Raw genomic sequence first — 24,023 nt, 5'->3', positions numbered from 1 at the left:
AAATCAGCTGGCCTGACCGTAGAGGTATCCCCAGTCTTCTGATCTCTCTGAGCTGCCCACAGAATGGACCAACTCAAACTTCCACAAACGTACCAATATTTTACCGAGTAAAGCTGAAGAAATTTTTTTTAAGGTCTGACAAATAGCACTCTTGGTGGGAAGATGAATCTGTGAGACCTTACAGCTGATTTAAAATACACATATCCATTTCTACAATCCAAATACACTGCAAATTACATACAATCTAATGGAAAATGTGAACTCAATCCAGAGCATTATTTCTATAGTGAAATTTATAGTGTATCAAATTGTCCGTATTTTAAATAACATAAAGTTATTGCTTGTAATATCAAAAAACAACAACAAAAAACACCATCAAAAACACTTCTGTGACATTTTGGTAGGGGTTTCCATGTACTTGTATTGAAAAAGTACAGAATATGTCCATATCAGCTGGTATATGTATTCTCAAAAAGAAAAGGAGTACTAGTGGCACCTTAGAGACTAACCAACTAACACGGCTGCTACTCTGAAACCTGTCTATATGTATTCTGTGGCTCATGAATCTAATTTATGGTCTCAATATGCCTATTTGATCTAATAACCAAACTCTACCAATTCAGCAGAGAAATTGGTGCTGGGATGGGAACCTTAAATGGGTGTATCACTTACGTACATCACAGGCAAGAAGTCAGTTAGGTTTTATACAGGAAGTGGCAAGCTACTGTTATAGTTTCTAGCATTAATTATACTACTTGGTTATCATGTTCACTTTGCATCAGAGCCTCCAAAACCTGTTTCTAAGTTGCAGAATAGATTCTGAGAGAAACCGATACAGACGCAACAATTTTCTCCAGCTTTTACTGACTTTATAAAAAAGTACATTGTACTTTGCTTTTTGGTCAAATTAATTTTTGGTTGTTTCCTCTATTTTCTTGTAAACAACAAAATCATAGGTAATTGTGACCTAACTGCATTTATTATATCCATCCATAGGCACATATCATGCTATTGATGTGCACAATGTAATACTTCTGTGGCCACATGATTTTCATAGTTGTCATCTATGCAGTATACTGTGGCCTCAAGGCTTGACCATGATAAGTATGTTTAGAACTCAGGATATCTTAAGACAGACTAGGTCCTTGAAAAATTCCCTAAAAGGGAAATTTCTATTTGCAGTAATAGTATTAAGGTTTATATCTAGAGATACTCCAAACTCCCTTGTTTTCACTCATGTGTTCATGCAACCATTTTCTCCAGATTCAGTCCCGGTGGGTTCACCACCCATCCCAAGTTTCTCTTTTAGAAGAGGAAGGATGGCCTTGTTGTTAAGGACCTGGATAGTAAGTAGGAGATCTGGGCTCAATTCCTGACTCTGCTACCGACTCTCTTTGCAAACTTGGGGTGGTTGTTTGATCTCCCTGTGCCCCTTCTATAAATGGTGATAGTATTTATTTCTTTCCCCCTACCCTTTGTTGGTCCTGTCTGCTTACACTCTAAGCTCTTTGGGACAAGGACTATCTCACCACATGTTTGTATTGAGTGTAACACCACCGTAGAACCTCAAACTCAGCTGAACTCTCAAAGCCCTACTATAATGCAAATAATTTATAATAATAATTTCAATTCTCAGCGCAAAGCTCAGCTGAAAATTCACTGGGTAACCTGGTTTTGTACTGGAAGTGATTCAAAACCACTCAAACCCACAAATTTCCCTTCGTTATGGTGTGAAATCATAAATTACCCAACATTTCCACAGATCCACATTGACTTGAAAAGTTCACATCAACCATTTAATGACAGTGCACCTTAAATTACTGCTCACCATTACAAAATATGTCTGACTGCTGTAAGCACCATTTTAACTTGTCCATTGTTATTTCCTAATAAAGAGACACTGAACCTGAGGCGCATCCTGATATCGGCTTTCAGGAATAGAACACCATTGGTCAGCAGAGTCTATCATTTAAGAGCTCTGTTCTGATTTCACAATGGCAGCTTGCCAGGGACCCAAATGGGGAGGCGAAAAGAATATATGAATGAATTAGGAAGACTGGGCTATTTTTAGCCAAGGAAGAGACCAGCTTATCTTAGATTCAAGGTATTACACTGCTGGCAAGATGATGGCTGTTTTTGCAAACATGCCTCGCCCTCATAAAGAGTAGCAAAACACTAGCTAATTCTAGCTCAGCCACTCTTATTTATATCTTTGGCATACAAAGAAACTATATGGAATGAAATAATACAGAATGTGAATTCAGTTATTAGAACTGTACAAGTGGAAAATAAATCCTACTCTTTCCCTATAGATAATTCTTTCCCTCACTTTTTTACCTACATTCTGTGTAATGCACTGTAATTCCCTGAAGTGTGTGGGCTCCTACAGCACTACAATAAAGAATACATTTCCCTTGATGGCAAGGTGTGGCCAATGTAGCCAACCTCCTTTAGTGATAATGGATGTAGCGCAACTAAATATTCACTCAGCTTTGAAAATGGCCCCTCAAATGTTCGTGGGTGACCATTTGCTTCCACCGCCATTTTGGCATTCTGATTCTTAGAACACTTTTCATATTGACTCTGTTCATTTTATTGTTACTGTCCTCTCCCAGCCCCTTTATCTGTTGTGTCCCTCAGCGAATCCTGCTTGTCACTGAAGCGGTCAAAGGCTGAGACTGTCTTCTTTGCTGATGTATGTACAATACTTAGCACCCAAAGGAACCTTGGGTTCGTAGGCACTACTGTGATTGTGGAGAATCAGGGAGTGATGTGTTTTAATTTTATGAATATCAGGTGCACTGCAATTTACCTGTTATCATGCCAGACTACAAGGAGCTAAATCAAGGGAGTCTGTTTGGAGACAAACAGGAAACAAAACAATGGCAAAGATGAGGTACAGTCCAGGTAATAGCAAAGGTCCTTGAGGAAACAATGGGGAAGTTATTAATTGGGCAAGGTTTATTTGCCCAGACATGAACCCAGGACTAGTGGGGATGCTAAAACCTTAATGATGCTGGTCTGGCAAAGAAGGTGGGGAGGGAGTTGAGCGCCCAGGGACAGCAATTGACAGAGACACTGAGAGAGAGAGAGAGAAATGGCAGCAAGCGGGCTGTCTTTCTTGGATAGAGACGGGGGATAACTGGGCTGAGGGGAACTTACAAAAGCTGGCAGGGAAACAATACAGTGTAGGTAAGACCCCGGTCAGATAAGCCTTTGTTTGTTTGATCCTTTTGCTTTGTGTGCTCTGTATATGTGGGTGAATAAATAAAGCTTTGTTTTGAGCCACTTTAATCAGCTATTGTCACAGGACGAAAAGGGCTGACAGGTGCCAAACACAGTTGGACCTGTCAGAATAACATGGTTGGAAAATGAGGGAGGAGGGGATGCAGCCCAGAGATCAAGTCTGAGAGTGGTAGAACTTGTGGTTCTACCCAGAGACGGGTGAAGGCATGCTGGGTATAAATCTAGCTTTGGCATGTGGGGGAAGGACTAGAGGACCTCTTGAGGTCCCTTCCAGACCCACATTTCTGTGATTCTAAGGTAGCAGCCCTGGGGGACTGCTTTAATGTCTGCCAACTGGCTATGGTCCCTCTGCACCAGGGCCAAATATGTGCATGAGTGGACGGTGTCACAGGGACCTGATACTTCAACTTTGCACTAGGTGAGAGCAGACTAGGATAATTCTCAGTGAGCTGGATCTGGCTGATTTGAGACTTAGGCAGTGCAAAGGGCACAGAACCCAGCCAAGAATCTGTCTCATTAAACTTAAAAAGGTGGCCTGAAAATGTCCTGTTACTACTGTAGACATCTTATCAGGGATCACTACTGTGATATGATCATTAAGCTGGTTCTTGGTGATATCAAGTTTAATAATTTCCAGAGACATTGGATTAGTGAACCTAGGAGAAGCATAGCATATGTAATGCAATCCACAGAACTGATTTGTTGTCTAGAAATGAAATTCATAGATTTTGTCAACAAGGTGTGAAAATTTGAGAAATACAGTAAGTTTTAGTTCTTATATTAATAATCCTAACTAAATAAAGATTCCCATTTTTTTTTGTCAGGTACCTTCTTTCCACCTTATTATTCCCACTGTCTATTTTTTCTATTTTTTTTCCTGTGGCACTGTGTGGTCCAGTTTTTCAATGAATTCTTTAAGAGGGCATCCAAATGCCATATATGAGGACTCAGACAGGCAAGTAGGTGCTTCAGCTATGCCATGGCCCTAGAGATTGGCAAGCAGTGCTCAATTTGTGCCAGGGCTGAGCCCCGGCACCTCTGGGCTTGCCACATCATTTATGAAATTAAAAAAAAAATTGCTTGAGCATTGGCACTTAATTGCTTGAACCATGGCTCTTCTTTCATTATACATTAAGCATTGCTGGCAAGCATCCAGTTTATGCCAGGTAGAAAATGATCGTCATATGATTCAGTTTCAGACACTTTTTCTGTCACTTCTATTGTTACTGTTATTTACTATTTTTATGGTGCAGTAAGTGTTGAACTGCTCTCTATTTACACTCAGAAAACCCCAGGCTGCAAGGATTCACAGTCAGACTTGGGTGTACCAGGTAAACCTGCACTGGAAAGTTGGGTTGTCCTGTCCTTCAACTCCAACTATGTTGGGCACCCAAGAACGTTGCCTATATCTGTAGTCATGCCACAGACCTTTCTGCTACTCTTTTCTTTGTGTCTGAAATCGAATATATAGGTTGGGTGACTGCAGCCAATATACATAATTTTCAGAACTCCTCTAGCTCTATGTGAATTCAGATTCTTGATTAATTTGAACATAGCTGTGCCCTGCCTTATTAAGAATTCAAGAGTACAGATTCATAATTTTTTTGTAGGGTGCACTATATCTTATTAAAGATGCTGCCTTTTAGACACGTCCTCTCCCAGTCACTATCACATAAAATCCTCATGGCAATTGCTGACATGGAAAAGTAATATTAGGAAAGTAGTATCTTTTAAACTGTTTTCTAATGCAGATTAGCTGCTGGAAACTAGCAGAACCAGCAACATGGCTCAGGAAAGCGCTTGAGCCAGTGCTTCACATTAAGCATGCGCTTAGAGTCCCTTGAATTCAATAGGATTTAAGCATGGGCTTAAGCACTTTCCTAAACAGGGATGCTTTCCTGAATCAGTACTCATGGAACCAATCAGTTCACCATGAACCTCCAGCAAGTGCTCTAAGGACCCCAGTTTGAGAAGAAGAAAAATACCAGTAGACTTTTCTGTACCAATTTTTGAGTTTATGCAAAACTCTTGTTTTAGGTATAGGACTCATCCCAGGGATAGATTCAGCTCTGGTGTTTGTAGCTGCAACTCTGTTGACTTCATATTCAGGATTGACCTTGGCTCATTGTGCAAGTCCTTTGCAGGTGAAATGGCACAAAGCATGGGCCAATGTCTTTTCTGCCCAGTGAACAATAATTATATCCACTTTTATGCTGTTTCTTTCCACAGGGTATTTGGAGCAGCTATTTTCCTAACATCTACACTGAATATGTTCATCCCGTCTGCTGCAAGAGTACATTATGGCTGTGTTATGTTTGTAAGAATTTTGCAAGGTCTCGTAGAGGTAGGAGCACTCAGCATTTTGACCTGATTATATTTTGGGGGGGTTCCATTTTATAATGTCAGAAAAAGATTCACTCAAGTTTTCTAAATCTTATTTTCTAAATAATCTTATTTTCCTTATTGTTCATTTTTAGCAAGTGATGTTAGTTTGTTTTACTCCTGCCAAGTATTATTACTCGGGAAAAGCCCCATCTTTATAACATTTTTTATGCTTTTTAAGTTGATTAAATTTTAATTATACCCATTTACATATTTCAATTAGTCTAAACTATAAAGTGAAAAGACCAGGATTATGGAATGGAAAGTAGATCTACCACATTTTAATACTATCATTCACTGCATGCACTATATATGTAAACATTTCCACCACAGCACTTTACCACTTAAATTCTTGTTCAAAGCCATTCACAGTCTTCATAAGCAACCAACAAAGTTCTTCATAGCTCTCCTCAACCCCTCCCGTACCTCTTAATATTGAAGAGCAATTATACCAGTTGAAAATAACAGCAATTGTATACAGTAAAAGCAAAATCATGTGATGTGTGTATGACATATTTGCTAGGGCGTGACCTATCCAGCATGCCATGGGATGTGGAGCAAATGGGCTCCCCCGCTGGAGAGAAGCAGGTTGGCAACCACGTCTTTCTGTGGTAAGTTTAGTGATTTCTAGATTTTCTGACCCTGTGTTTCTAATGTATTGGTGTTTCCATTTAGAAATGCTTTATTGTATTTATTCCTATTGGTTTGCAAGTGAAATATGGAGGGGGAGAATAGTGATGGAGAGGAGAGAGGACCAAGACGAGGTAGAACTGGTGGGTTTGTGGGTGGGGAGAGAATGCTGCAGAGACGCTGGGACAGAGAGGTGAAGAGGAGAGTGAAAGCAATGAAGGTAAAAGTGGACAGTGGGGGGAAAAACAAGGAAGAAAAATCACAGAAAAAAATAGCCTGCTAGCAAATGCAGGCATTGAGGGACTAGGGGTCTGTAATATCAAATACAGGATGAAAAGAGGGAGACTAGGAAAAGGCAAAAGTGCAAAAAAGGGAGACTTTTTTTTAAAGAATGTACAGGAATTTCGCTTTATATATGTTTTGAATCTACAATTTAATGGATGGGAAAATCCTGACAAACTCCCTCAGACCCCCAGCCACTTTGGATACTGTGGAACACACCCCATTTTATATTTGAAAAGTGAACTGGTATGAATGAAAAATTAGGAAGCCACAATATTTCTGAGTAGCTGCCAGATTTCTCTGACTAAGCGTCAAAGAGCCACAGGACTGGTGCTGTGGCTCCAGCTTTGGAACAGTCTCTGGGAAGAGCCCTTCAATATGCTAGGCCTCCCTAGGAGTCTCACTTTTCCTTTAGGGTAAGCCACACCACTTCACTGTCTCCTTAGACTGGACCTCTGGGCCTTCAGCTCTGCTGTTCCACACTGTGAGCTCTATTTGATGAGTGCCAATGAGACCAATCCCTGAGGGAGACTTGTACAATCTTAAGGAGCAATGCACCTCTGCAAGCATCGGCAGTGACACTCAGCCAGCATTGTCAAACAGTAGGGTCTATCAGTCGTCTGGAACACAGCATAGGAAGTCCTTGGTTAGCACAGGGAAATGAAGGTTAAAGTGCAGTCCATTCTGGGTAGCTAGAGCCCAGCCAAGCTGCAGTGAACCCTGTTGTTCAAGTTCTGTCACCCCGTCCATCTGATCTCCTTTGTCAGACTCCCAGGTGTGTGCTCCCAACTGTTTCCCCCAGCCAACACCTACCTTTTATCTTTCCCCCCGCCCACACACACACAGTCCTTTGTTCCCAAGCTGGGGAGATGAGAGGCAAGGGACGTCCATATCTCTCTGCATCATTGGTTGCTTGGTGTCCATGTTCAGGCAAGTGGATTTGGCACTTTCTTCTCAAGAGCTCCATTGATATGGGACCTAAGGGCCCAGATAGCTAGGCACCATTCGCACCTGTGTCTTAGCCTGCCCTGAGAGCACACAGTTTCTTTGCATCCACTCTGTAACAATGCTGCATGTAGGGGAAACTGAGGCACGCATGGGCTTCATAAAAATGTTAAAAAATTCCACACTTTGTCACATCAAATCCTTGCATTCATCTTAGTTAATCCTGCAGGAGTAACTTGGGACGTAGACTAGATATGAAACTCCAGTCTGAGTAATCACCCGTGAAAAGTATTTGCAAATGAGTTATTCCAAGAAACTAGTAGAGTGAGGTGTTCTCTGCATGTCTGACAATAGTTTGTACTTAGGTCAAAAGTGTTCATTAACAAAGTATGAATTAATGTCAAACAAACAGTGAAGACCTGAGTCTGCTCCTTCCTCAGAATAATTCATTAGCAGTACTTCTTATCTATGGCAGAGTTAATCCAGGAAGACCTCAGAGCCAACTGGCAGCAGCCCACCGTACAATAACTCATATCAGGCCAGACACCCATTCCCCCCAACACATTGTTGTCATAATATGTATCTAAAAGGTGCCATGTAAGGCATCATACGCAAGGTTACGATTTTGTCACGGAGATTGCGGAAGTCATGGAAGCTCTGACTTCCAAAGACCTCCGTGACTTCAGCCCATGGTGGCTGGGAGCTGCAGGGTCCCGCCGCAACCCACAGCACCTGGTGGGGTCCTCCCACAGCTCCCAGCTGCCGCAGGTGCTGGGGTGACCCTGGAGTTCCTGGCCACTCCGGGCAGCAGGGGGCTCCAAGCCACTGTGGTGGGGACACCGCAGCTCTTGGCTGCGGGCGGCAGGGGGACCCCTGGAGCTCCAAGCGGCGGGGGTCTCTGAGCCACCACCAGGGGACCGCGCAGTTCCTGGCCGTCCCCCACAGCTGCCCAGCGGCACCCCATTTTGTCATGGATATTTTTAGTAAAAGTCAGGGATAGGTTACGGGCTTCAGTGAATTTTTCTTTATTGCCCCTGACCTGTCCATGACTTTTACTAAACATATCTGTGACAAAATCTTAGCTTAATCATACGTAAACTGGTGACACACTGGTCCCGAATATCATCCGTGATGTGTGTACAGGTTGTATAGAAAGAATATGTGTGTGTGTGCTGGAAATAAGTTCTTAAAATGTATTTGGGAGGCAGAGCAAAAACTCAGCTTGCCCTAGACAAAGGAATGTGGACTTACCTGCCTGAGCAGCTTGATTACAAGCAGAGGACCATGAAGGTACATTTACATACAAGGTAAACAAAGCTGTCAAGCAGCAACTTAGAGAGCATACTGGGGGACAGAGTCTGCACCCCATGAATCCTTCCTGGCTCTTGAGGCAGAGACCATGGACTTTGGGTAATACAATGGGAGCAAACAGGCTTTTTAGTGATCTTTGGGAGCAGCACCTTTTGATTCTCTCAGTGCTGGGTTCCTTAGCCTGGAGTTGCTGATAACTTGATGTGAGTAACAAAACTGCTTAGGCAAAGATTGTAACTAGCGAGGATTAAGTTTTTTGGTCACTAGAAATCATGTTTTGTTTGTAACCATACCTGTCTCTCTTGTTCCTGCTTAGTGTCACTTAAATCTCTGGTCTTTGTTACTAACCTTATTCTTGTTTTATTACAAAACCATCTTAGTGCTGAGTATTACAGTGAAGTGCAAGACTTCAGCTAATCTACCAAGCAGCATGTGTGCTCTGTGTCTTTGGAGGCAGCGACCCTAATAATTTCTGTGAGGGTCCAGTAAGAGGGACTGGACACAGGAGACATCCCTGGGGAACGAGGTTTTGCTGATTGTTACCTGCAAGGCAAGATTTAGACTGGCAGAGACTTGAAGACTTTGCTGGTGAGGCAGACAGGCTGGTGTGTCAGGGAGCTGACCCACAGCTTAGCAGCAGCAAAGCTCTCACTCTCGCTAAGGCAGTGGGGTAACCCAGTGGTTCACAGTTCTAGGTATTCTGACTAGAACAGGTCAGATACCCACTTGCCAATGCTAAACTAGAGTTTTTCATCACCAGTCTACATAAATTCTCAGTGGAAATTCCTTGTTCAAACACTTAAATGCTCATGTCCTTTTCCACATCACACACCTCTTTTGGTCTGGAACTCAGACTTGTTAACCTGTTGCCATGTTGAAAATTGACTCTTTATTTTAACCATTTCTTCATACTATTGGTATAGTCCAGTAGTTCTCAAATTTTAGCAACCCGAGGACCCCCATTTTGATTTACAATTTTTCAGGGACCCTCAAGTCCTCCGCTCATCCCTTGTCCTGCCCCCTTCCCTGAGGCCCTGCCCCTCCTCTGCCCCTTCTCCGAGGCCCCTCCCTTGCTCACTCCTTTCCCCCTCCCTCCGTCACTTTGTCTCCCCCACACTCACTCACTTTCACCGGGCTGGGGCAGGGAGTTTGGGTGCAGGAGGGGTGAGGGGTGCGGGCTCGGAGAGGGAGTTTGGGTATGGGCTTTGGGTTCTGAGAGGGAGTTTGGGTGCGGTGTGCGGACTTTGGGTACAAGAGGGGTGTGGCTCTGAGCTCTGGAAGGGTGTTTGGGTTTGGGAGGGGGTGAGGGGTGCAGGCTCTGGGACGGAGGGAGTTTGGGTGCACATCCCTCTGGCAGTGGCTCCTAGGCGGGGAGGCCAGGGGGGTCTCCGTGCACTGCCCCTGCCTGCAGGCCACAGTTCTCAGCCAATGGGAGCTGCAGAGTTGGCACTTGGGGCGGGGGCAGTGCGCAGAGACCCCCTGCCCTCTTCCCTCACCCCCAAGGTCGTCAGGGCCACTTCTGGGAGCGGGGCAGGGCCAGGGAAGGTAGGAAGCCTGCCTTAGTCCCACTGCGCTGCCAGACTTTCAGCATGCAGGAGGTGCTGGGAGAGAAAAGGAGGGAGAGGAGTTGATCATAAGGGCCGCGGACCCCAGTTTGGGAAACGCGCCTACAGTCAACATATTGTTGAACATACTGATGGCAGGTCTAGATGAGCAATCCACTGTTGCTAGCATTGGTGGAGTTTCACGGGTGCAAGCATAACAATGGGAGAATGTATTTAAGTTCTCCGTGTAAAATTGTGGCTGCTCACTCTTCTGAATATCAGGCTCTTAACTTCTCCGTAGCACAGTTCATCCATATGCATAATACAGATAATACAGCTTACCTACCTCAACATATGCTGCCGCATGATAAAGGTACCACCTGGACTTTGTGATGCTGGTCTTAAGTGCACACTGTAGTTGCTGGGTGGTGGAACCAGGGGTGCCGGCTTGAAGTGGTTTCCATCATATACAGGGTTTACAGTTTGGTACACAAATTATTCCAGCCCCCCTGTGTAGTTGTTCTAATTCCTATAGGAAATGAGTTGGAGGAATTAGGTAACATAGCTGACATGTTTTCTCAATCCTTTTGATCTTCAGGTTCCTACGCTGGGGCAGTGGTTGCCATGCCCTTGGCAGGGATATTGGTACAGTACATAGGGTGGCCATCAGTCTTTTATATTTATGGTGAGTTGTTTAATGTAAAATGGTGCACAGTTGGATCAGCATTGTTAGATAGTGTAGTACAAATCTGATTTAAAAGTAGTACCAATCAAAATTGTTCAGTCTTATTGTCAGCTTTCTGTGAAGTGTTACAAGATACTATGGTAATATATTGTAAAATGCTTTTAAACTGTAATGATTTCAACATATAGTGCAGGGCTACATACTGGCGAGCCCTGGTGAAAGCCCACTTAACCACCCAAAGATACCCCAAGCATGCTGATACATCCCTGAAGTTGCATCTTCTTTGTGCTTAAACGCTTACCCATTCACAAAAAAGTAGAGGCTCCAAAAGCCACGCACAGTAGGGAAGCTCACCCCTGCATGTTTGTCTGTTTCAGAGGCAGGATAGTTTACACTGATCCTTTGCACAGAGTGTGCTGCAAGGTTTGCCAATCAGGATCTGCTTTACATAGCCCATACCAATTTTTTTTTTTTTGGATTAATCACAATTCCCCCGGTCCCCCATGTAGATATGTGCTTCTGCCTTCCCCCACCTCCCCAGGCACATAAGTGCAGTGTGCTGAATAGGTGCTCAGATACCCCTGTGATGGGCACAGTATAAATACACAGCTATAACTTTTCCATGTGAATTTGTGCAGATTTCCTGCCGGAGTTTGATTTGATTTGGTCCTCAGATAAATAATTGAAACATTAGGCATTGCAGATACTTTACCATTACACAATGGCATTTGAAACCAATCTGTTTTCTTTCCACCTCTACAGGAATGTTTGGAATTGTTTGGTACATGTTCTGGCTGCTTCATGCCTATGAGAGCCCTGCTGCACACCCAACAATAACCAGTGAAGAAAGGACATACATAGAAACAAGTATAGGAGAAGGGGCCAGCCTCGTTAGTGTAAGTGCAAATGTAAGTATAATTTAATGGTCATAGACAGAAAATACCTGGGTTTTGGTGGTCATTGTCATTTATGGCAAACAAACATATTAAAACTTTGCATTATATCAGTGTGTGGATAGGGATACAGTGTAGACTTTAGCATACATAAGGGAAGCTTTTATTTTCTTAAAGGCTACAGAATCCAGCCCATACATAAAAATATACAAATCTAATCAATATACACAATTCAATGTCCTTTCAGCTCAAGGGTTCTACTCCTGTCTAAACTTAAGGGGACAGATTCTGATCTCGCTTACGAGTAATCCAACTGAGTTCAGAAAAAATGAAGTCAATTTTGCTCCCTAGCTCAGCCGCTGCCAACAATTCTTGTCCGTGGAAGGTCTGAATGCACAGTCGGGGTTCTCTGGCTCTCTTGATCTTAAGACAGCCTGCGTTTTTTGTTTTTGTCACCCCCTTTCACTCCCCAGACCTTTCCTTAGCTTTGTTACCAGTAACAGACTGGAAACCTGATTCCAAAATATATTTTCCAATCAAATTTGTCTTCCTCCATTTATGTAACTTGGTTTTGCTATTGTTTGTAAAAACAAAAGCTGTTTCTTGATAACCTATTCCTTCCTGGCTTCCATTCTTCAACATTCTGTAACAAAATAACCCAAATTGTCTTTGGATTATTGATGATTTGGCTAACAATCGTGGTGGTTGGATAATGTGTCAAATTCTACCCTTGGATGCGCACCTGATCCATTCATTGAAATCAATCAGACCTTGGCTGGAGACACACATGCACATCCAAGGTACCATTGCACCCTTAATATTAATTGCATCAACATAAATACATCCATGTGGAGTTCATACCATGCTGTGTACATAATAGATCCATCTTAAAGAGAAGAAAAAACTATATATCCATGTTATCATCATTACAAATTGTTTCTTTTAGGAATTCTATTGTAAATAAGCGTGGTTCTGAAGTAATTTCCTTCCTGCTGTACGGATTACTGAAGCATAAATGGAAACTCAAAGTGAGAATAGTGAATTGCATAAATTCCATTCGATCCCAAGGACTTTAGTTCAAGTCCCAATTTAGACTAAAACTGATATCTGCCTGTCACTTAATTACTGCATATTTACAATATTGAATTTATCAGATTGAATCACACCAGAAGACACTGAGGAACATATCAAGGTTTTCCCGCAATTTACTTTATAATTCTTCTTACCCACTGTACCACTGTTGCTCTACACCAGTGGTTTTCAAACTTTTTTTTTCTGGTGACCCAGTTGAAGAAAATTGTTGATGCCCATGACCCAACTGAGCTGGGGATGAGGGATTGTGGTGTGAGAGGGGCTCATGGCTGGTGCAGAGGGTTGAGGTGTGGGGGTGAGGGCTGAGCTTGTAATGAGAGGTTCAGGGTGTGGAATGGGGCTCTGGGCTGGGGCAGGGGGTTGGGGTGTGGGAAGGGGTCAGGGCTCAGGGTGCAGGCTCTGGGGTGGGGCTGGGGATAAGGGGGTTGGGGTGCAGGAGGCGGCTCTGGGGCGGGGAGGGATCAGGGCTGACGGGGTTGGGGTGCATGAGAGGGTCAGGACTCTGCCTGGAGGTGCAGGCTCTGGTGTGGGGCCAGGAATGAGGGGTTTGGGGGGGCTTAGGGCTGGGGCGGGGGATTGGGGCGTGGGCTTAACTTGGGTGTCTGCCGGTCAGCGGCGCAGGGGGGTGTGTGGTAAGGCAGGCTTTCTGTCTGTCCTGGCACCGTGAACTGCGCTGGGCCCCAGAAGCGGCCAGCAGCAGGTCCTGCTCCGAGGTGGAGGTACGCATGTGGCTCTCAACCGCAGGCACCCCCCCTAAGCTCCCATTGGCCGGGAACTGGCTGGAAACAGTGCAGAGCTGGTGCTTGGGCTGGGGGCAGCACGTAGAGCTCTGTGGCACCCCCACCTAGGAGCGGGACCTGCTGCTGGCCACTTCCAGGGCACACAGTGCGGTGTCAGAAAAGGTAGGGGCTAGCCTGCCATAGCTGGGCAGCACTGCCAATGGGACTTTTAATGGCCTGGATGGCGGTGCTGACCAGAGCCAGCGTGACCCAGTGCCTTACATTCTGCGACCCAGGAGTGGGTCGCGACCCACAGTTTGAAAACCACTGCTCTACACAGTCTCTCAAAAGTCCTAACCCTTCAAAGAAAGAAGCTCTTTCTTGCTCCCAGCCACAAACCCTCAAGGAGTTGATTCTCCACTTGCTTAGACCAGTATAAATCAGGAGAAACTGTTCTGAAATCAGTGAAGTTGCACTGAGGGATACAACCAATATGAAAGGAAAATCTATCTTTGCCTTGCTTTTACCTGTACAAAACATCTTCAGTTTGTCTGTTCTAGAAATTTAGTACCCCTTGGAAGAAGTTTTTCACTTCAATGCCGGTGTATGCAATTATCGTGGCAAACTTTTGTAGAAGCTGGACCTTCTATTTGCTGCTTATAAGTCAGCCTGCTTACTTTGAAGAGGTCTTTGGCTTTGCAATAAGTAAGGTACGTTTCTTAATTCCAGCTCTTTCACTTTGGACCTGGTCTTGCAAGGTGCTGAGAGGCCTCAACTCCCTCCAAAGCCAGTTACAGCTGATAATATCAACGTTTATCTTTAAGCTTTTTTTTCTTAATTTTATCTGTTTAAATTTTCACAGTTGTGGGAAATTATGAGGGGAGAGGGTCAGACAATAATTGAATGACAGCAGACATTGAGATTGAAAAAGGTAAAGCTTTTATAACCATTTAAGCACAAATTGTCAACATCACATGTCAAAATATACAAAGTAAATATCCTTAAATCAAAACCTAATAAGTTCTCAAGTAGCATTTTTCTTTCTTTGCCAAGCCATAAATGTCAATTATTATAGATGGAATTATTTTTGTTGGTTGCTGTGTATATGGTGAAAACAACATTTACTGACATTTACCAATAAAAATCTAATCCTTCTAAGCTTATTTATAACAAGTGCCGGGGTAAGTGGAATTTTAACTTTCTTCTAATTAACTCCTTGGCAAGAGGAACTATAAAAACCAGAAAAATGTATGAAAATACTAGGGTGAGATTCCCAACCATTCTCTGGCTCCTCTAAGCTGACAGAGAGGGACAGAGTGGCATAAAAGGGCCCTAAAAGCCCCATTTCAGGCTGAGGGAGAGTTCCCCTGGTGCCGAAGCTATGGAGAGAGCCACAGAGCTGCCACCCAAGGACCCTGTCACAAGCCCTGGTGTAGGGGGACACCCAAAGGGGCAGGATAGGGGCAGTAGATTTCTGGCAGTGCTGTGGCCTACTGGCCGGCCAAAGGAGGCTGCCATGACTCAGGCCTCCGGGGCTGTCTAAATTATGCCAAGGCCTCTCCAGCTCCTAGAACAGCACAAAACTGGGATGACACAAAGGTGGCTTAAAGATACCATAACCCCCTTCTCCTTGGGCTGAAAATTCTGTAAAAGTTGCAGCCCGGAATCCTCTGCCTTAGTATCTGTTTAAACAAATAAATACCAGAAGGAAAAAATATTGCTGAACAAAAGATAAAAATAGAACAAGAGAAGACATTGGCTTACATATACTTTATTTAATTTCAGGTTGGCCTTTTGTCTGCAGTTCCACATATGGTCATGACAATTATTGTTCCCATTGGTGGGCAATTAGCTGACTTTTTACGAAGTAGAAAGATTTTAACCACTACCACTGTAAGAAAAATCATGAATTGTGGAGGTACTGTTGGATTTTACAGATCAAACATATAGTCATGTGTTGCAATTTCTGCACAAATCACAATTTCTCTTTCCATGGGTTTCCTATTTTTCCCTCTCAAAGCCCAGAGGGTGACTGCCAACTTCCACATTGCAGCCCCTTTCTGCTGCAAACTTCCTGGCTTTATATCTTAGCTATGCTCTCCCCACCCTGCCAGAGTTACCCGCAGGGGGCTGTGTCTTCCTCCCACCGTGTCTACCCCATGGCACGTTTGGTCGCTCTCCCTGGTAACTGGGCCTGGGTGGGGAGCGGGATGGAACCACTTCTCTCACTGGCTGAAGCTGGCTGCTCTGGGTCACTGCTCTGTCCAGTGCAGCAACTGGCTGAGAGAGAGCCTGGCTGGGGAGGCAGCAGTGGCCCACCCCATCTGCTCCCTGCCTAGACCTGGCTACTGGGGACAAGCCAGAAATATGCTGGGATTGAGGGCAGTGGTGATTCTGGCAGGGGCTGAACATATCGAGGGGGAGGCACAATGGAGAAGAACAGAGTCCCTCTCTCACTTCGGGTACGGTCAAGGCAACAAAAATGGGTAACAATTTAACAGTAAAGTATTACAGGGTAACTCGGAGGCGTTGACGCTGACACACAGGCTGGGTTGCCCACTGGGGTGAGTCAATGGGTGGAGGTGATACTTCCTCCCCCAGGCCCACCACCCAGGGCTGAAACCCGAACTCCCGGGCATCTCTTAAAGTCACAGAATCCGTGACAAAATTGTAGGCTTAGTTATTGTGTAATTGCTCAGCTGGGGGTTTATACCTTCCTCTGAAACATCTGGTACGAACCACAGTCAGAGAAAAGTTACTAAGCTAGATGGACCCTGGAACTACTCTAGTTTGTCAGTTCCTTTGTTCTGATGTCCCTATATATGGCACAATATGAATGAAGTAAATCAAGAGCTGCACCTGCTTGGAGCAGGTCTGAATGTGACCCTAAATCATCAAGGAACATTCTCAAATTAACTGACCAGGGGATTGCCATTATGTCACCCATACTTGATGCACCTGGAGGAATGGTCACTACTTCTTAACAAAGACAGAAGTTAGTTTCTGGAAGTTCCTTGTAGTACTTGATGATTTATATTAATGTCTCACTGCTGTCTGACAAAATCTCCATTTACTATTGTTACAAAGGCCATCTCAGATCACTAGAATTGAAATGAATTAAAGGAGAGAAATATTTTTCTTTTTTCCAAGTTTGTTTACTTGAGGTATTTGACAGTACCTTGCATATAATCATGTTCACTGTTTCCCCTGTATAGTCAGTGTGTCAGTTTCCCTGGTTTTTTGTCTGGGTCTCTCACACAGCAACAGGGAAAAGAAGAACTATTAAAATAAATAAACATACAAACAGTAAAATCTTATAAAGAAAAGGAGGACTTGTGGCACCTTAGAGACTCACCAATTTATCTGAGCATAAGCTTTCGTGAGCTACAGCTCACTTCATCGGAGGCATAAAGTGGATAATGCAGTGAGGATGTTTTATACACACAGAACATGAAAAAACATGATACAGTTCTGTGGTGACCTAGAATCCTATTTTCGACGTCTCCGACTCAAGGAATATTTCCAACGCTCCTCTGAACAACATGATAATCCACAGAGACCTCCCTACCCAACACTACCAAAAGAGGGATTCTAGGTGGACTCCTCCTGAAGGTCGAGACAGCAGACTGGACTTCTACATAGAGTGCTTCCGCCGACGTGCACGGGCTGAAATTGTGGAAAAGCAGCATCACTTGCCCCACAACCTCAGCCGTGCAGAACACACTGCCATCCACAGCCTCAGAAACAACTCTGACATCATAATCAAAAAGGCTGACAAAGGAGGTGCTGTTGTCATCATGAATAGGTCGGAATATGAACAAGAGGCTGCTCGGCAGCTCTCCAACACCACTTTCTACAAGCCATTACCCTCTGATCCCACTGAGGATTACCAAAAGAAACTACAGCATTTGCTCAAGAAACTCCCTGAAAAAGCACAAGATCAAATCCACACAGACACACCCCTGGAATCCCGACCTGGGATATTCTCTCTACTACCCAAGATCCATAAACCTGGAAATCCTGGGCGCCCCATCATCTCAGGCATTGGTACCCTGACAGCAGGATTGTCTGGCTATGTAGACTCCTTCCTCAGGCCCTACGCTACCAGCACTCCCAGCTATCTTCGAGACACCACTGACTTCCTAAGGAAACTACAATCCATCGGTGATCTTCCTGAAAATACCATCCTGGCCACTATGGATGTAGAAGCCCTCTACACCAACATTCCACACAAAGATGGACTACAAGCTGTCAGGAACACTATCCCCAATAATGTCACGGCAAACCTGGTGGCTGAACTTTGTGACTTTGTCCTCACCCATAACTATTTCACATTTGGGGACAATGTATACCTTCAAACCAGCGGCACTGCTATGGGTATCCGCGTGGCCCCACAGTATGCCAACATTTTTATGGCTGACTTAGAACAACGCTTCCTCAGCTCTCATCCCCTAATACCCCTACTCTACTTGCACTACATTGGTGACATCTTCATCATCTGGACCCATGGAAAAGAAGCCCTTGAGGAATTCCACCATGATTTCAACAATTTCCATCCCACCATCAACCTCAGCCTGGACCAGTCCACACAAGAGATCCACTTCCTGGACACTACGGTGCTAATAAGCGATGGTCACATAAACACCACCCTATACCGGAAACCTACTGACCACTATGCCTACCTACATGCCTCCAGCTTTCACCCAGACCACACCACACGGTCCATTGTCTACAGCCAAGCTCTATGATACAACCGCATTTGCTCCAACCCCTCAGAGAGAGACAAACACCTACAAGATCTCTATCAAGCATTCTTACAACTACAATACCCACCTGCTGAAGTGAAGAAACAGACTGACAGAGCCAAAAGAGTACCCAGAAGTCACCTACTACAGGACAGGCCTAACAAAGAAAATAACAGAACACTACTAGTCGTCATCTTCAGCCCCCAACCAAAACCTCTCCAACGCATTATCAAAGATCTACAACCTATCCTGAAGGATGACCCATCACTCTCACAAATCTTGGGAGACAGGCCAGTCCTTGCATACAGACAGCCCCCCAACCTGAAGCAAATACTCACCAGCACTACATACCACACAACAGAACCACTAACCCAGGAACCTATCCTTGCAACAAAGCCTGTTGCCAACTGTGCCCACATATCTATTCAGGGGACACCATCACAGGGCCTAATCACATCAGCCACACTATCAGAGGCTCGTTCACCTGCACATCTACCAATGTGATCTATGCCATCATGTGCAAGCAATGCCCCTCTGCCATGTACATTGGTCAAACTGGACAGTCTCTACGTAAAAGAATAGATGGGCACAAATCAGATGTCAAGAATTATAACATTCATAAACCAGTTGGAGAACACTTCAATCTCTCTGGTCACGCGATTACAGACATGAAAGTTGCGATATTACAACAGAAAAACTTCAAAACCAGACTCCAGCAAGAGACTGCTGAATTGGAATTCATTTGCGAATTGGATACAATTAACTTAGGTTACCTTGCATAATGACTTAACCACTCCCAGTCTCTATTCAAGCCTATTTCCCCTTGTTTTTCCTACTGCCCCTTCCCCCCCCCCCCCCACTGTTCCTCAGACGTTCTTGTTAAACCCTGGATTTGTGCTGGAAATGGCCCACCTTTTTTATCATACACATTGTAAGAAGAGTGATCACTTTAGATAAGCTATTACCAGCAGGAGAGTGGGGTGGGAGAAGAGAAAACCTTTTGAAGTGATAAACACCCATTTTTTCATGGTCTGTGTGCATAAAACATCCTCACTGCATTTTCCACTTTATGCATCCGATGAAGTGAGCTGTAGCTCACGAAAGCTTATGCTCAGATAAATTGGTTAGTCTCTAAGGTGCCACAAGTACTCCTTTTCTTTTTGCGAATACAGACTAACACGGCTGCTACTCTGAAACCTAAAATCTTATAGTGAACCCACAAAAAATTGGCAACTGATTGCATTAACTCATATTTTAAAACTCACTAGATTGATTTGTCCTTATTGGTGTCTTTTTAACCAGTATACTTTATAGAACTTAATTTAGTCCCGTGTTTCTTTTGCAGGTTTTGGTATGGAAGCAACTTTGCTTTTGGTAGTTGGTTACTCTCATACAAGAGGTGTGGCTATCTCCTTCTTGGTGCTAGCAGTAGGATTTAGTGGATTTGCTATTTCAGGTAAAGCTTCATCTTATTAATCATCATATTAGCTACTTACATGGCTGCTTATGGGAAAGCCCTGTATCCTGCTCCAACAATGATTATTGGAGTACCTGCATTATATGGAGTTTGTGAGAATCTGAGTCTTTATCACTCTAGGTTTACAATACCTCCATGCTCTTCAGATTGCAACACACATTTACCTCAGAATATTGGGCTATTATCATTCAAAACATTAAACCTAATAGGATACAGGGCTAACTATTCTGAAACTCAAATGTAAGATGAGAAGGTTTGAAATGTGGTTTAAACAGTCAGTATAATTCTCAGACTGTAATCATGCTGGTTCTGTCTGTTTGCTCCTCTGACAGCCCCCTTCAGTCCTTCTATAACTCTGATACTTGCAGAAAGTGTATGAATTACTTCTCCGCTGCCTGTAGCCTAGTTGTCAGCTGGCTTTTCCTCTGCCAGCTGCACCTGCTGGGTCATCACGCTGTGTGTCCTATAACTGTCTCTGCCCCTGGACAGGTAGTTCCTTTCAACTCCATGGGCTTATCCAGCACATGCTGGGCTCTGCAGCTCCTTGGACACCATTGTTTCCCTCATCGGAGAGGAGTTTTTATTTCTAATTTCCATTTTACCAATACTCAGCCTTTCTAGTGCTTTCAGTTCCCTGGAACTCTTGAGAAAATACCGTTTGGAATGTACATGGCTTTTCCTTGCAGTTATCCGCAGCTGATACGCACAGCTTTTGTTACCTACAGTATTACACTGCTTGACAATCACTTAAATTGCTTTTTATCTTGGGGTTTCTTTTCTAATAAAATATTTATCCACTAGAAATCTACAGGAACTGTAATTAAACTTTCCACTATATATTCTGGCTGTCTGATATTTTGGCAAATTGTCACTAAAACTACAGGGGAAAAAGTTTCTGAAAATGATCCCTAAATTAAAGCATGAAACTCAGTTGAAGAATTAGAGACTCAAACTTATGAGTTGTTAATCCTTTAATGAAAAATTCAATGTTGGGTACATCACTTCAGATGCTAGGTGTCTGCAGGTACTGAAGCCTTAAAGGATCAAGTAGTCAAAATAAGCAATATCTCCTGTACTCTGTTATGCCCCAAAAGTGGAGCTGCAGGGGTTAAAAGAAGGGGGAAGCAGGATAAAGGGGTGCACCTTCCCCTTTCTTTGCTAAAAGCAGAGAGATTGCTCCCCATTCTCCCTAGTCAATGCAGTGTGGATTCTCGCTCCTTTGGCAATCTCCTTTAACCACTGTTAAGCAAATCGTATGAGCCCCGGGGCGTGAAACTGACTGTGCCAGTTGATTGTTGCTGCTGCTGTTACAGGATTTAATGTCAACCATTTGGATATTGCACCCCGGTATGCCAGCATTCTGATGGGGATCTCCAATGGTGTGGGGACGCTGTCAGGAATGGTGTGCCCACTCATTGTTGGTGCGATGACTAAACACAAGGTAATGTTTCCTTACCTGTTTCTAGAATGAGGATTGAATTACATGCAAGATTAAGATCATTTCAAAGGTTATTGGATCTCTAATTTTTTTCAGCAGTGTGTGTGGTTTTTTTCCCCTTTACCAAAATACTAGGTGCTGTATCCTCAGCTGGTATCAATGGAAGGGGGATACCAGTTTATACCTGCTAAGCATCTTGCCCTGAAATTTCACTAGGGTACTGTCTTAGGGTGGTATCATGCTCTCCTGCAGAAAAAACCACAAGAGTTACTTGGAAAACTGCAGTGTAATACTGCTGAGGTTCCTAAGCAATCATCGCTCTGAAATGGGGTTTGCCTCCTCACATTTAGTAAGGGCCATGGCCTTCTAACTTCATGAGTGTCCTACAACCTGCAGGGAAATCACATTAGTATTTTATTAGCTATCATTATGGAGGAAAAAGAAATATTCTTTACAATTATTTTCTTCAAATGTTTTATTTATAAAATTAGGAATCAGACAATCAATGTACAATGTGTGCTAACTCCTGGTCTAATCCAGCGGTTAATATTTCCATTTACGGCAAACCTAATGAGTCCTATATCATTCTTTCAGACCCGGGAAGAGTGGCAAAATGTCTTTCTGATAGCAGCTCTTGTGCACTACAGTGGAGTGATATTCTATGCTATCTTCGCTTCTGGTGAGAAGCAAGAATGGGCTGACCCTGAAAGCCACAGCGAAGAGAAATGTGGCATAATTGACCAAGATGAACTGGCTGAAGAAACGGAACTGAGCAGTGATACTTTTGTTAGTCCAAAGAAAACATACGGCGCTACCAGTCAAAACAATGATGTGCGGAAAAAGGCATGGAGAAAGCAAAAGGGAGTAATGCAGGACATAGAGGAACAGACTTCCTACCATTATGAAAATGGAAATTTTCAAGATAGGTCATAATATCTGAAAATGTGTGATTCGTGTGGCAAGTGTCCCAGCCCCTCCTGACCAACTGCCTCCTAGTCAGACAGTATCCATATGTACTTGCTTATTCATTCATGGAAAATCCTGCCAAATGGCTAGATGTAAGCTGGAGTAATTCTCTCCTTGTAGCACAGAAAAAGAGCTAATAGAAATATAACTGGCAAACCTACGTTTGGCTTTCAATCAGATCTGTGTGGGATGGACTGAGGGCTCCCTACACAGCCCTATTGAATTTAGCATTGGTGTAGCAGGTCTGTCTGCTTGGCTCTGATTGTGGGAGCAGGGCCCTTCAAGTAAGGAAAAGGCCATAATGGGTTGTGGGATTCATGGTAATTTAATGACATTCCCCCTACCCCAATGTGTGTTTACTAGGAAGCCCATAGACACAGAAGTTTGGCCATTGTTGCCTACGTAGGACAGGGGTTCTCAAACTGGGGGTTGTGACCTCTTAGGGCATTGCAAGGTTATGACATGGGGGTCATGAGCTGTCAGCCTCCCCACCCAAACCCCACTTTGCCTCCAGCATTTATAATAGTGTTAAATATAAAAAAATATGGTGTTAATTTATAAGGGGGGGGTCGCATTCAGAGGCTTGCCGTGTGAAAGGGGGTCACCAGTACAAAAGTTTGGTCAAGTTTTAGGTTCCTGCTGAGCGATGAGAGTGAAGGAAATTTAAAATTATTAAATTAAAATATAGTCAAATATGGTCACCCAACAGCAGTAGGGGAATGTGTAACCAAGATTGCTGAAACTATTATTCCAACAATGCTTTCGTTCAAGGAGAGAGACTTTTTTCTTTATACATTATGCACGCAGGTTGGATCAAGAAATATAATGGCTACTGTAGAGATTATTTCCCTCAACCTCCCCCACCCCTGATTTTGTGTTGGCGTGAAAAAATACTTTTGAAACAAAAATCATCTTCCTATTCATCATAGTCCCATAAAGATAAGATTTTCACTCAGCTCCTTATTGTAAAGCGCTTTAAATATATTTTTCTAGACTAAAATGTGGGTAAAATTATAGGCCTCAGCCTAGCAGCCCTTGTTTTCGTGAATGAGATCACTTATGTGAGTAAAGTCTATAGTTTTGGGCCTATAGCTCTTTCCTTTTACATACTGCTGCCGTGTCTCCATTGCTGTGAGTGAGGTATAGTACGTTTTTTTGGGAAAAAGGGTTTCTCTTTAAAGAAATGACCCGATTCTCAGATATTCTAATTTTACTCTCTCTCTGCCATCAGTACATGTTCGATATAGTAAAATGGCTTTAGATTTTTTTCCACCATCTTTGGAAGCTACCAAGATTACAATGGAGCGGCCTATATCATCTGAAACCTTTAGCTGTGCTCAAAAGCTCATTGTGGCAATAATAATATTTTCTTAATGAAGAATTTCAGTCAACTGTTTGTTTTACATTCGGATAAATGTCTCAGTAAAATCAAGTAAAATGATCCTGTTTACTTTGTGATGTTTTATGTCACATCTCAATCTTGTCATGTGGGGTTATAATGCATCTTTTATAGCCAATGTAAAGTGCATGATAAGATTAGAAATTTAAAACATGTTATAGGCACTAATCTTGCTGTGTTACTGTAGTGCAATTGAGTGCATAGGTGGGACTATCCTTAGAGTACCCGTTCGCTGAAGGCGGAAGGTATGAATTTCAGCTAAAGTAGAC

General features: G+C 43.5%; 1 protein-coding gene across 1 annotated transcript in view; it reads left to right on the top strand.

Moving 5' to 3' along the window:
* SLC17A8 (solute carrier family 17 member 8) overlaps positions 1–23,796 on the top strand; it is a 43,345-nt gene extending 19,549 nt beyond the window's left edge. Inside the window, exons 4-12 of the mRNA XM_048835465.2 lie at positions 5,476–5,590; positions 6,152–6,239; positions 10,939–11,025; positions 11,788–11,933; positions 14,290–14,439; positions 15,515–15,647; positions 19,820–19,930; positions 21,265–21,392; positions 21,984–23,796. Of these exons, the coding sequence (XP_048691422.1) occupies positions 5,476–5,590; positions 6,152–6,239; positions 10,939–11,025; positions 11,788–11,933; positions 14,290–14,439; positions 15,515–15,647; positions 19,820–19,930; positions 21,265–21,392; positions 21,984–22,322 (1,297 nt within the window). The 3' untranslated portion in view covers positions 22,323–23,796. The remainder of the gene's footprint in view (positions 1–5,475; positions 5,591–6,151; positions 6,240–10,938; positions 11,026–11,787; positions 11,934–14,289; positions 14,440–15,514; positions 15,648–19,819; positions 19,931–21,264; positions 21,393–21,983) is intronic.
* Positions 23,797–24,023: the final 227 nt, after the last annotated feature.

This window comes from Caretta caretta, chromosome 1 (assembly GCF_965140235.1).
Source record: "Caretta caretta isolate rCarCar2 chromosome 1, rCarCar1.hap1, whole genome shotgun sequence".
Taxonomy (NCBI): domain Eukaryota; kingdom Metazoa; phylum Chordata; order Testudines; family Cheloniidae; genus Caretta; species Caretta caretta.
The sequence above is the reverse complement of the archived record's forward strand: the minus strand, read 5'-3'. Positions and strand labels throughout refer to the sequence as shown.